At 42.9% G+C, this 14,117-nt stretch overlaps 1 protein-coding gene across 2 annotated transcripts in view; it reads left to right on the top strand.

The window, feature by feature from the left end:
• The window catches only part of HAL (histidine ammonia-lyase), a 203,076-nt gene that overhangs the window by 112,172 nt on the left and 76,787 nt on the right, over window positions 1-14,117 (top strand). The window contains exons 1-3 of one of the 2 annotated variants that reach the window (XM_077265172.1): window positions 7,682-7,768; window positions 11,501-11,772; window positions 12,787-12,847. In XM_077265172.1, coding sequence (XP_077121287.1) covers window positions 11,526-11,772; window positions 12,787-12,847 — 308 coding nt within the window. In that variant the 5' untranslated portion in view covers window positions 7,682-7,768; window positions 11,501-11,525. Of the gene's footprint in view, window positions 1-7,681; window positions 7,769-11,500; window positions 11,773-12,786; window positions 12,848-14,117 lie in introns of those variants that run through there. The other variant, XM_077265171.1, reaches the window with a different exon arrangement.

The following is a 14,117-nucleotide window of genomic DNA, read 5'->3' as shown; positions in this document are numbered from 1 at the left end:
GATCCTGGTTCCAGTTATATCAGCTAAGTCTGCCTTTTGCTTTTTGCTATTTGTTTTGGTTTTGTATTTTTGTCCAGCTTGTTCCAAATCTATATCCTGACCTTTGCTGGAAGCTCTAGGGGGGCTGGTGTTCTCCCCCCGGACCGTTAGACGGTTCGGGGGTTCTTGAATTTCCAGTGTGGATTTTAATAGGGTTTTTGTTGACCATATAAGTTACCTTTCTTTATTCTGCTATCAGTAAGCGGGCCTCTCTGTGCTAAACCTGGTTCATTTCTGTGTTTGTCATTTCCTCTTACCTCACCGTCATTATTTGTGGGGGGCTTCTATCCAGCTTTGGGGTCCCCTTCTCTGGAGGCAAGAAAGGTCTTTGTTTTCCTCTACTAGGGGTAGCTAGATTCTCCGGCTGGCGCGTGTCATCTAGAATCAACGTAGGAATGATCCCCGGCTACTTCTAGTGTTGGCGTTAGGAGTAGATATATGGTCAACCCAGTTACCACTGCCCTATGAGCTGGATTTTTGTATTCTGCAGATTTCCACGTTCCTCTGAGACCCTCGCCATTGGGGTCATAACAGTTTGCCAGGCCCGTATTAAATGTTTAATGCATTGCAGAAGAGGGATTATAAGAAAGAAGATTGTGAGTTTTTTTTTTTTTTCTTCTTCCCCTTTACCTCAGAGTGGCTATGCTTGCTGCAGACATGAATGTCCAGACCTTGATTACAAGTGTGGACCAGCTGGCTACTCGTGTGCAGGGCATACAAGACTATGTTATCAGAAATCCTAGGTCAGAACCTAAAATACCGATTCCTGAACTGTTTTCCGGAGACAGGTTTAAGTTTAGGAATTTCGTGAATAATTGTAAATTGTTTTTGTCCCTGAGACCCTGTTCATCTGGAGATTCTGCTCAGCAAGTAAAAATTGTTATTTCGTTCTTACGGGGCGACCCTCAGGATTGGGCTTTTTCGCTGGCGCCAGGAGATCCGGCATTGGCTGATCTTGATGCGTTTTTTCTGGCGCTCGGTTTACTTTATGAGGAACCCAATCTTGAGATTCGGGCAGAAAGGGCCTTGCTGGCTGTGTCTCGGGGGCAGGACGAGGCTGAGGTGTATTGCCAAAAATTTCGGAAATGGTCCGTGCTGACACATTGGAACGAGTGTGCACTGGCCGCTAATTTTAGAAATGGCCTTTCTGAAGCCATTAAGAATGTTATGGTGGGTTTTCCCATTCCCACAGGTCTGAATGATACTATGGCACTGGCTATTCAAATTGACCGGCGGTTGCGGGAGCGCAAAACCGCAAATTCCCTCATGGTGTTGTCTGAACAGACACCTAATTCGGTGCAATGTGATAGAAAAACCGCAAATTCCCTCATGGTGTTGTCTGAACAGACACCTGATTTAATGCAATGTGATAGAATCCTGACTAGAAATGAGCGGAAAATTCATAGACGCCGGAATGGCTTGTGCTACTACTGTGGTGATTCTACACATGTTATCTCAGCATGCTCTAAACGTATAGCTAAGGTTGTTAGTCCTGTCACCGTTGGTAATTTGCAACCTAAATTTATTCTGTCTGTAACTTTGATTTGCTCACTGTCATCTTATCCTGTCATGGCGTTTGTAGATTCAGGTGCTGCCCTGAGTCTCATGGATCTCTCATTTGCTAAGCGCTGTGGTTTTACTCTTGAACCATTAGAAAATCCTATTCCTCTTAGGGGTATTGATGCTACACCATTGGCAGCAAATAAACCGCAGTATTGGACACAGGTTACCATGTGCATGACTCCTGAACACCGCGAGGTGATACGTTTCCTGGTTTTACATAAAATGCATGATTTGGTTGTTTTAGGGCTGCCATGGTTACAGACCCATAATCCAGTCCTGGACTGGAAGGCTATGTCAGTCTCAAGTTGGGGCTGTCGTGGTATTCATGGGGATTCCCTGCCTGTGTCTATTGCTTCTTCTACGCCTTCGGAAGTTCCGGAGTATTTGTCTGATTATCAGGATGTCTTCAGTGAGTCTGAGTCCAGTGCACTGCCTCCTCATAGGGACTGTGACTGTGCTATAGATTTGATCCCAGGCAGTAAATTTCCTAAGGGAAGACTGTTTAATCTGTCGGTACCTGAACATACCGCTATGCGTTCATATATCAAGGAGTCTCTGGAGAAAGGACATATTCGTCCGTCTTCTTCCCCTCTTGGTGCGGGATTCTTTTTTGTGGCAAAAAAGGACGGATCTTTGAGACCTTGTATTGATTATCGGCTTTTAAATAAGATCACTGTCAAATTTCAGTATCCTTTACCGCTGTTGTCTGACTTGTTTGCCCGGATTAAGGGTGCCAAGTGGTTCACCAAGATAGACCTTCGTGGTGCGTACAACCTTGTGCGCATTAAGCAAGGTGATGAATGGAAAACCGCATTCAATACGCCCGAAGGTCATTTTGAGTACTTGGTGATGCCTTTTGGGCTCTCCAATGCGCCTTCAGTTTTTCAGTCCTTTATGCATGACATTTTCCGGAAGTATCTGGATAAATTTTTGATTGTTTATCTGGATGATATTTTGGTTTTTTCTGACAATTGGGATTCGCATGTGGAGCAGGTCAGGTTGGTCTTTAAAATTTTGCGTGAAAATTCTTTGTTTGTCAAGGGCTCAAAGTGTCTCTTTGGTGTACAGAAGGTTCCCTTTTTGGGGTTCATTTTTTCCCCTTCTGCTGTGGAGATGGACCCAGTCAAGGTCCGAGCTATTCTTGATTGGACTCAGCCCTCGTCAGTTAAGAGTCTTCAGAAGTTCTTGGGCTTCGCTAACTTCTACCGTCGTTTTATCGCTAATTTTTCTAGCATTGTGAAACCTTTGACGGATATGACCAAGAAGGGCTCCGATGTAGCTAACTGGGCTCCTGCTGCCGTGGAGGCTTTCCAGGAGTTGAAACGCCGGTTTACTTCGGCGCCTGTTTTGTGCCAGCCTGACGTCTCACTTCCCTTTCAGGTTGAGGTGGATGCTTCGGAGATTGGGGCAGGGGCCGTTTTGTCGCAGAGAAGCCCTGGTTGCTCTGTTATGAAACCTTCTGCCTTTTTCTCTAGGAAGTTTTCGCCTGCCGAGCGAAATTATGATGTGGGCAATCGGGAGTTGTTGGCCATGAAATGGGCATTTGAGGAGTGGCGTCATTGGCTCGAGGGTGCTAAGCATCGTGTGGTGGTCTTGACTGATCACAAAAATCTGATGTATCTCGAGTCTGCTAAACGCCTTAATCCGAGACAGGCCCGCTGGTCATTGTTTTTCTCCCGCTTTGATTTTGTTGTCTCGTATTTACCAGGTTCAAAGAATGTGAAGGCCGATGCTCTTTCTAGGAGCTTTGTGCCTGATGCTCCTGGAGTCGCTGATCCTGTTGGTATTCTTAAAGATGGAGTTATCTTGTCAGCTATTTCTCCGGATCTGCGACGTGTGTTGCAGAGATTTCAGGCTGATAGGCCTGAGTCTTGTCCACCTGACAGACTGTTTGTCCCGGATAAGTGGACCAGCAGAGTCATTTCCGAGGTTCATTCCTTGGTGTTGGCAGGTCACCCGGGAATTTTTGGCACCAGAGATCTGGTGGCCAGGTCCTTTTGGTGGCCTTCCTTGTCAAGGGATGTGCGGTCATTTGTGCAGTCCTGTGGGACTTGTGCTCGAGCTAAGCCTTGCTGTTCTCGTGCCAGCGGTTTGCTCTTGCCCTTGCCTGTCCCGAAGAGACCTTGGACACATATCTCCATGGATTTCATTTCTGATCTTCCGCTATCTCAGGGCATGTCTGTTATCTGGGTGATATGTGATCGCTTCTCCAAGATGGTCCATTTGGTTCCTTTGCCTAAGCTGCCTTCCTCTTCCGATCTGGTTCCTGTGTTTTTCCAGAACGTGGTTCGTTTGCACGGCATCCCTGAGAATATTGTGTCAGACAGAGGATCCCAGTTCGTTTCCAGGTTCTGGCGATCCTTTTGTAGTAGGATGGGCATTGATTTGTCGTTTTCGTCTGCTTTCCATCCTCAGACTAATGGACAGACGGAGCGAACCAATCAGACTTTGGAGGCTTATTTGAGGTGTTTTGTCTCTGCTGATCAGGACGATTGGGTGACATTCTTGCCGTTGGCTGAGTTTGCCCTTAATAATCGGGCTAGTTCCGCCACCTTGGTTTCGCCTTTTTTCTGCAACTCTGGTTTCCATCCTCGCTTTTCTTCGGGTCATGTGGAGCCTTCTGACTGTCCTGGGGTGGATTCTGTGGTGGATAGGTTGCAGCAGATCTGGAATCATGTGGTGGACAACTTGAAGTTGTCACAGGAGAAGGCTCAGCGCTTTGCCAACCGCCGCCGCGGTGTGGGTACCCGACTACGCGTTGGGGATTTGGTATGGCTTTCTTCCCGCTTTGTTCCTATGAAGGTCTCCTCTCCCAAATTTAAACCTCGTTTTATTGGGCCTTACAAGATATTGGAAATCCTTAATCCTGTATCTTTTCGTCTGGATCTTCCTGTGTCGTTTGCTATTCACAATGTATTTCATAGGTCCTTGTTGCGGCGGTACATTGTGCCTGTAGTTCCTTCTGCTGAGCCTCCTGCTCCGGTGTTGGTTGAGGGCGAGTTGGAGTACGTGGTGGAGAAGATCTTGGATTCTCGCCTCTCCAGGCGGAGGCTTCAGTACCTGGTCAAGTGGAAGGGCTATGGTCAGGAGGATAATTCCTGGGTGGTCGCCTCTGATGTTCATGCGGCCGATTTAGTTCGTGCCTTTCATGCCGCTCATCCTGATCGCCCTGGTGGTCGTGGTGAGGGTTCGGTGACCCCTCACTAAGGGGGGGGTACTGTTGTGAATTTGCTTTTTGCTCCCTCTAGTGGTTACTAGTTTTTTGACTCTGGTTTTTCTGTCATTCCTTTTATCCGCACCTGGGTCGTTACTTAGGGGTGTTGCTATATAAGCTCCCTGGACCTTCAGTTCTATGCCTGGCAACGTAGTTATCAGAGCTAGTCTGCTGTGCTCTTGTCTACTGATCCTGGTTCCAGTTATATCAGCTAAGTCTGCCTTTTGCTTTTTGCTATTTGTTTTGGTTTTGTATTTTTGTCCAGCTTGTTCCAAATCTATATCCTGACCTTTGCTGGAAGCTCTAGGGGGGCTGGTGTTCTCCCCCCGGACCGTTAGACGGTTCGGGGGTTCTTGAATTTCCAGTGTGGATTTTAATAGGGTTTTTGTTGACCATATAAGTTACCTTTCTTTATTCTGCTATCAGTAAGCGGGCCTCTCTGTGCTAAACCTGGTTCATTTCTGTGTTTGTCATTTCCTCTTACCTCACCGTCATTATTTGTGGGGGGCTTCTATCCAGCTTTGGGGTCCCCTTCTCTGGAGGCAAGAAAGGTCTTTGTTTTCCTCTACTAGGGGTAGCTAGATTCTCCGGCTGGCGCGTGTCATCTAGAATCAACGTAGGAATGATCCCCGGCTACTTCTAGTGTTGGCGTTAGGAGTAGATATATGGTCAACCCAGTTACCACTGCCCTATGAGCTGGATTTTTGTATTCTGCAGATTTCCACGTTCCTCTGAGACCCTCGCCATTGGGGTCATAACACGCCCAAAGGATTCTCTGCAAAGTATTAAAATTAACATTTTATTTATGATAAAGTGAATTTGTCCAATTACTTTTGAACCACTAAAATGAGGAGGCTTTGTAAAAAATGTTTGCAATTCCTAAACTTTTCACAGGATATTTTTGTTTAACCCCTTTATTTAAACGTGAAAGTCTACATTTGTTTTGTATCTCAGTTGTTTCATATTAAATCCAAAATAGTGACATGTAGAGCCCGAATCACGATGATTTGTTCACTGCCAAAATATTTCTGGACCTATCTGTATATAACTTGTCGTTATCTAAGAATGGGGTGTCAGAATTTTACATCTTTAGCATAGATGCAAAAATGACACTATTGCATATGAGATTGCATATTCGCTTGCTGATTTCATGCATCTGCGATATTGTGATCATGAAAATTCTAAGGGTACCGTCTCACTATACGATTTACCAACGATCACGACCTGCGATACGACCTGGCCGTGATCGTTGGTAAGTCGTTGTGTGGTCGCTGGGGAGCTGTCACACAGACCGCTCTCCAGCGACCAACGATGCCGAGGTTCGCTGGTAACCAGGGTAAACATCGGGTTACTAAGCGCAGGGCCGCGCTTAGTAACCCGATGTTTACCGTGGTTACCAGCGTAAAAGTTAAAAAAAAAAAAAAACGTACATACTCACCATCTGATGTCTGTCAGGTCCCTTGCCGTCTGCTTCCTGCTCTGACTGAGCGCCGCCGTACAGTGAGAGCAGAGTGCAGCGGTGACGTCACCGCTGTGATCTGCTCTCACTTTCCGGCCGGCAGTCAGTCAGAGCGGGAAGCGGACGGCAAGGGACCTGACGGACATCAGATGGTGAGTATGTACGGTTTTTTTTTTTTTACTTTTACGCTGGTAACCACGGTAAACATCGGGTTACTAAGCACGGCCCTGCGCTTAGTTACCCGATGTTTACCCTGGTTACCAGCGAACGCATCGCTGGATCGCTGTCACACACAACGATCCAGCGATGACAGCGGGAGATCCAGCGACGAAAGAAAGTTTCAAACGATCTGCTACGACGTACGATTCTCAGCAGGGTCCCTGATCGCTGCTGCGTGTCAGACACTGCGAGATCGTAACTATATCGCTAGAACGTCACGAATCGTGCCGTCGTAGCGATGAAAATGCCACTGTGTGACGGTACCCTAACACTTTGATTTTTAGAGAAAATTCCATAGTTTATCTTGTGCCTACTCACTATTATCTCAGTTAGCATATCACATGCAAGCTTATGGTGCAACCTTACAGTAGACTGCATGACAACCCACAGTTGTGGACCCCTGGCTCTGTGGCACATTTTCTCCACAGATCTTGCTTTTGTTGCTATATAATAGCGGGCACATCCTGAAGTGCAACAATCACTGTGGAATTTTAACGTGATTTAGAAAAAATGACAGCAAAGACCATGATGTGTGCAATGAAGTAATACACCCTATATCTCCATCCATTTGTTAGTGCTTCTTGTAGTTCATATATTTCACATCAGAGTCCTGGTAACACCTCCTTTATGCCCTGTATCACCTTAACACTGTTTCACTACACAATCAGTATGGAGATAGCCACATTATTCAGGAGTTTACAATCTACAGAAGACCAAATGTTCTCTTTGTGAGCTTCCTCAATAACAAAGAGATGCTAATGATCAGGTAAAGTGAGCTGCCCCTATGTAAACCAGCTGTCTCCAGCCCACACAATATATATCAGAATGGGACAATGAATACGCAATATTTCAATGCTATCTCAGTAATAATCTGATATAAAAAGAAAGCCACTGATATTTCCGTGATCAGGGAACATAATCGCTTCTGTGGTTTCAAGTGCCTGGAATTTTGGCTTTAGGAAGCCCCGCAAATGCTATATGGACCCAAATTATGGATATATTACAGTCATGCTTGGTGTGTCTGAGATGGGAATAATACTTTTTGAAACATGGTGGTCATATAACTCTACTAGGAGGTTCCTATGCCGTGAATTAGAATAATGTCCTATCCATATAATTAGCCATCCTCCTCTCACCTGACCAGGAGGAGGGGTAGTGGTCTAGTTGGGACCTTTTCAAACCTCTCAAGAGACATTAAGGGTCAGAGCCTGGAGAGGCATCTAAGATTGTAGACCTCTCTTAATCTGGTTCTTTTTTTGCAGGATTTCTCAACAGTAAGTAGTCTCTTTATTTTATGCTTATGTTTTTGTAACCGTTTTGCCTTTGTATATATCTTTTTATGTCATCATTTGAATATTTTTGCAAGCAATCTACCTTTTTGTATAGTAAATCGAAAAAGTAAGTGTTTTTTTCTCTTGCTGCCCTGAGCATACCTACAACTTCGAAGTGATAGAGTTTAACTGAGCTGTGTTACATGTGATTGCTAGAGTGCTAAGGGTTGTCCTGTCTGATGCTAGAGTGCATGTGTACTGGTGCCTTACCCATTGTAGGCATCTTCCCAGCCTAAGAAAATGGCAATTTATGGCAGCTAGTGTGGACTGTCCTAGGGGTGCGCTCAACCTATTTTTAGCCTATTGCAATAAGTGAGTGGATGAGTGAGTGTGGGCAGTAGAGTAACCATCTGCAGCTGTCTGTGAGTCACATGTTCACTGAGTGATCAATTCATGACAAACACTTATTGTGTAATTTAAAAATCTATGTAACCAAAAAAAATCAACTCCATGATATATGCTTCCAATGAGATATATTCATTCTAGAATGTTCAAAGAACCACACAAATGCCATCAAATATAAGAAATATACTAAATGGACTTGACTTGTAAATATGTCACTGTAAGGTCGGGTCGAGATAGACAGATGTCATGGTTCATATCTGGACCGTGATGCACAGAGGAGCAGTAGATGTTCTAATCCGAACTAACAGCCTTGTATTTATCTTGTGAAACATGTTCATCTGAACCTAGCCAAATAATGTCTGATGAGCACATAAAAGCAGGTAAAAAAAGAAGAATACAGCGGACTTACAATCATTCAGCAAATTTGAAAGTTTGTAATATTTTCTCAGATCTGTAACTAGTGAATTGTCAACCCGCTTCCTCCCGCTGCACTCTAACACATTTTTTTATACAACATATAGACACAAGGCACTTATGGTGGGTATCGCTTTTTCTTTCTTCCTTATTTTATTTTACTGTGCTGCCTTTTTTCATGCTGAGCACCACCTGTTGTCTTCTTTGCAGAGTGGACAGTGTTATTTGTTGCACATCTGGTTACAGTTTGCCATTCAGTAGTTGCCCACTCATAGCCTTCACGCACATTATTCAGGGTACGTTCCCGCGTTCAGGATTTGCTGCAGTTTTACGCAGCGTCAAAAATGCAGCGACCAGATCTTACAGCATAGTGGATGTGATATCTAGACATCCCATGTCCACTGTGTGTCTATGTTCACCTGCGGATCACCCACGGACACTGACATGCGTCGCGTCTATCCGATCCCCAGGATGTCAATTTCTCTTGTAAAGACGTTAGTCTCCGCAACAGAAATGTTCACAATAGGATGTATTGAACGCTGTAAATTCGCACGGTTCAATGAACACATGCAGATTTACCTGCATTCAATAGAACGCAGCAAAAGTACGCTGCATGCCAAACGCTGCTTGGCGGTACATAACCTAACTGCAAATTTCTAATTTAGAGCCTGCCGCATGGGAACATAAGCTAAGGGCGATTTGCAAGGGAAACTTCAAATATCATAAGTAGTGTTGAGCATTCCGATACCGCAAGTATCGGGTATCGGCCGATACTTGCGGGTATCGGAATTCCGATACCGAGATCCGATACTTTTGTGGTATCGGGTATCGGTATCGAAACAACATTAATGTGTAAAAGAAAGAATTAAAATAAAAAATATTGCTATACTCACCTCTCCGACGCAGCCTGGACCTTACGGAGGGAACCGGCAGCGTTCTTTGCTTAAAATGCGCGCGTTTACTGCCTTCCGTGACGTCATGGCTTGTGATTGGTCGCGTGCCGCCCATGTGGCCGCGACGCGACCAATCACAGCAAGCCGTGACGTAATTTTCAGGTCCTGAATGCCTAATTCTAGGCATTCAGGATTTGAAAATTACGTTACGGCTTGTGATTGGTCGCGGTCACATGGGCGACGCGACCAATCACAAGCCGTGACATCACGGGAGGCAGGAAACGCGCGCATTTTAAAATTACGTCACGGCTTGTGATTGGTTGCGTGCCGCCCATGTGACCGCGACGCGACCAATCACAGCAAGCTGTAATTTTCAGGTCCTGAATGCAGAATTAGGCATTCAGGACCTGAAATTACGTCACGGCTTGCTGTGATTGGTCGCGTCGCGGTCACATGGGCGGCACGCAACCAATCACAAGCCGTGACGTAATTTTAAAATGCGCGCGTTTCCTGCCTCCCGTGACGTCACGGCTTGTGATTGGTCGCGTCGCCCATGTGACCGCGACGCGACCAATCACAAGCCGTAACGTAATTTTCAAATCCTGAATGCCTAGAATTAGGCATTCAGGACCTGAAAATTACGTCACGGCTTGCTGTGATTGGTCGCGTCGCGGCCACATGGGCGGCACGCGACCAATCACAAGCCGTGACGTCACGGAAGGCAGTAAACGCACGCATTTTAAGCAAAGAACGCTGCCGGTTCCCTCGGTAAGGTCCAGGCTGCGTCGGAGAGGTGAGTATAGCAATATTTTTTATTTTAATTCTTTCTTTTACACATTAATATGGATCCCAGGGCCTGAAGGAGAGTTTCCTCTCCTTCAGACCCTGGGAACCATCAGGGATACCGTCCGATACTTGAGTCCCATTGACTTGTATTGGTATCGGGTATCGGTATTGGATTAGATCCGATACTTTGCCGGTATCGGCCGATACTTTCCGATACCGATACTTTCAAGTATCGGACGGTATCGCTCAACACTAATCATAAGGTATAACATATGCATGTGCATTTGACAGGTCGGGCTCTATTAAATTTAGACATTCATACTGATCATTCACATCATGTAAATCTCATGCAATGTTAGTGCACAGAATGGAAGGTGTGCAATTTTGCAATCACTTAAGTCCAACAGTAATTGCAGAAATCCAATTATTGTCCCTCTTAACAATTTCCAACTATTATGGTTATTGTATTGTATACGTGTAGAACCATAGCCCAATATAGACACCTACAGCTCTGGCAAAAGTTAAGAGCCCACCACATCAAAACCCTATCATGGGCAGCCCAATCTCCAGACCTGAACCCCATTGAAAACCTCTGGAATGTAATCAAGAGGATGATGTATAGTCACAAGCCATGAAACAAAGAAGAGCTGCTTACATTTTGCGCCAGGAGCAATGTGAAAGACTGGTGGAAAGCATGCCAAGACGCATGAAAGCTGTGATTAACAATCATGGTTATTCCACAAATTATTGATTTCTGAACTCTTCCTGAGTAAATACATTAGTATTGTTGTTTCTAAATGATTCTGAACTTGTTTTCTTTGCATTATTTGAGGTCTGAAAGCACAGGTTTTTTTTTTATTTTGAACATTTTTCTTTGTCAGGAAAAAAATACCAAATTTATTGCTTGGAAATTCGGAGACATGTTGTCAGAAGTTTATAGAATAAAAGAACAATTTACATTTTACTCAAAAATATATCTATAAAGAGAAAATTCAGACAAACTGAACATTTTGCAGTGGTCTCTTAATTTTTGCCGGAGCTGTATATGTAAATATATAGAATTTTTTTAAACTAACTCTAAAAACAAGAAAGGGTGTGCCTTACTGCTCTGCTTGTAATTGGTCACCTATCCCTAATCATTAACTTTAAAGGCAGAGTTGGTGACCTGTATGTCTTCACTAATGACATGTCAGTTTAGGCAGCAAAACTAATTCTGAACATCATCTTTTGCAATCAGAGTAGCTGCAACTCTGTCAAGAAATATGCCGAGATACACCGTGCACGTGCGAGGAGAATGGCTATCGGTGCCTTGTAAAGATCCCTCCAAAACCATTAGATGTCTGGGCAAGGAAGCTCTAAGGAGGTACATCAAAAATAAGCCGGATAATGGAGGCTTTGTGACTCTGGAGAACGTGAAGTTTTACCTGCGAAGATGTAAAGGCTTGGGCTTACTGGACCTTGATGACAAACTGGAAAACGCATTGGAGGATAATGAGTTTGTAGAAGTTGGTGAGTTTACTTGTATTTTTATATATATAACTTTGAAACTTTTTTTTTTAGTAATAGTACCGTAAATTAAATTTTGGGAACTTAAATATATTTGTATACAAGTCAATGCATTGTTTCATTAACTAAAATAACTAAAAAACAAATGACAGAATACAATATATTGTATGCTAATGCTAGTTTAGGTAGACAATGTGAATAAAGCATTAGGGCTCAAGGTGTGTACATGGACCTTGTACGAGACACATTAAGTCCTCCCTTGGTATTTCTGACCCGTAGGTTCTTCTTATGAAGTGCTGTGCTTCTAGGGATGAATATTGGTGTAAAACTGGATATGATGGGGCATGTGATTTTTTAAAAATTATTACACGTCAATCAATTAGAAAATAATTGTGTGTGCTTTCATAGGAAATAAAAGGCACACAGAGGCGTAATGTCGGCCACTACTTGTCAAAGAAGGCGGGATTTTCACTACTGATCAGCACAACATGTATAGAAAAAGAACATATATTTTACTTATAGATTATATTCATGCTGATTTTTTTTTTAGAGGAGTCTAATCGAACAGATCTGCTTCAAAAGAACTCTTGGAAAACATATGCTATTCATTTCTATGGGAATTTTACTTTGTTGTTCATAGGAGGAGTTTTTGGAGAGTTGTTTTTTTTTTCCTGAAGAGAAAACCATCTGGTGGAAAAAAAAAGTGCATGTGTAAAACTAGGCACTGTCAAATCAAAGGGGTGCAACAAACGTCAGGAGAAAAACTGTTTCAGGAAGCACTTCAAGAAAAGCAATAGGTCTTCCAAAAGCTTCTCCTCCACAAAAAAAGAGTGTTTCCTCCTAGATAAACTTATTTTTTTAATGAAAAAAAAAACCCCTGTGAGAACATAGCTTCATGCTTTTCTCACACAGTATGATGTCAGTCAATATTTTGCAACCTTTGCACTGTGTATTAAGGCTTAGTCTCCTCTTCTTTCTTGGAATCTTACTTGTTTTTCATTCCCTCCTCTGCTATAGTTGTGGAAGGTGATGTGATGTCACCAGACTTTATACCATCTCAGCCTGAAGGTGTTCATTTGTATCCTTTACTGAACGGCATTGTACAATTATAGCCAGGAGCCCTTTAAACAGCTCTATATCTGTTAACTGTCACAATACAGTAGAAAAATTCAATTTATTTAAATAGCATTCACCAACATGAGTGCACAAACTGCTAAGATGAGACTTAAAAGGTATTCCCATCTCCAAGATCCTATCTCAATATGTAGTAGGTGTAATAATAAAATTATTATCAAATACCTCCACTTAGAAATGTAGTATAGTTCTTCTGATTTTCTATATATCTCTTTTTTCATTTGAAACCATTGCAGGACTTTAGGTATCCATGGCTACCAGAACTAATATAGTGACAGTAAGTTAGCTAGTTGCTAGTGGTTGTAACTGTGGATACCTAAAGTCCTGCAATGCCTGCATATGAGAAAAGAGACATCGCAAATCAGAAAAACTATACTAAAATCATTTAGGTGAGTGAAAAAATATCATTTATCTTTCGAATATTGTGTAATGTAAATGGAGATTATCTGCTCATTCAACGATTTGACTGCCAAAAAGGAGATGGAACGATTATTATTCAACCATTTCATTTACGATTCTCATCCTGTGCAAACACTTGTCTGGCGTAATTTGCTGGTCGTGAGTCACAATCTCATCGTTCCTAGTTGAAACGATTATCTGACTGTGTAAACGAACCTTTAGGCCCCTGCAAATTGTCAATGTGTAGATGGTAATCTTTTCGGATGCAGTTTATTGGTAAACTTGATGGTGGTTTGGTTTAACACGTCTACTCAGAATTTACTGTAAACTATACACACTACCTAATACAGTATGATTCCTTTATTCTAACTTCAATGCCACTTACTAGGTGAGAAGACATCACAGCTAAGCATATAAACCCCATTTGAAACTTTGGGTAACTTTAGGAAGACAGCCAAGATAAAAAGTTACATTCATGGTAACATATCGGGGCATATGTATAGTTAAAAACACCAGAAATCTGGCATCATTTTCACCCCCAAAACATTTTTCCATGACCACCATATTTATGTGTTTTAAACACTTTCTGCGCCTGATTTGTTGGAAAAGCAGCTTGGTCTAAGGGGTACACATTTTTGGTGCAAAGTTAGCATACTAACAGATGCTATTAATTTATATTTTTTGGATTATCAGATGTCAGATTAAATACATTTCTCCATAACTATCTTTGTAAATACTGTTTTTTTATTGGAACTTTATGAATGGTAAATTATTTGGCTTACAAAATGTGCCTTGAAATTTCATTAACAAATAAA

Source organism: Ranitomeya variabilis, chromosome 5 (genome assembly GCF_051348905.1).
Source record: "Ranitomeya variabilis isolate aRanVar5 chromosome 5, aRanVar5.hap1, whole genome shotgun sequence".
Classification (NCBI taxonomy): domain Eukaryota; kingdom Metazoa; phylum Chordata; class Amphibia; order Anura; family Dendrobatidae; genus Ranitomeya; species Ranitomeya variabilis.
This window is presented reverse-complemented; position numbering and strand designations above follow the sequence as displayed.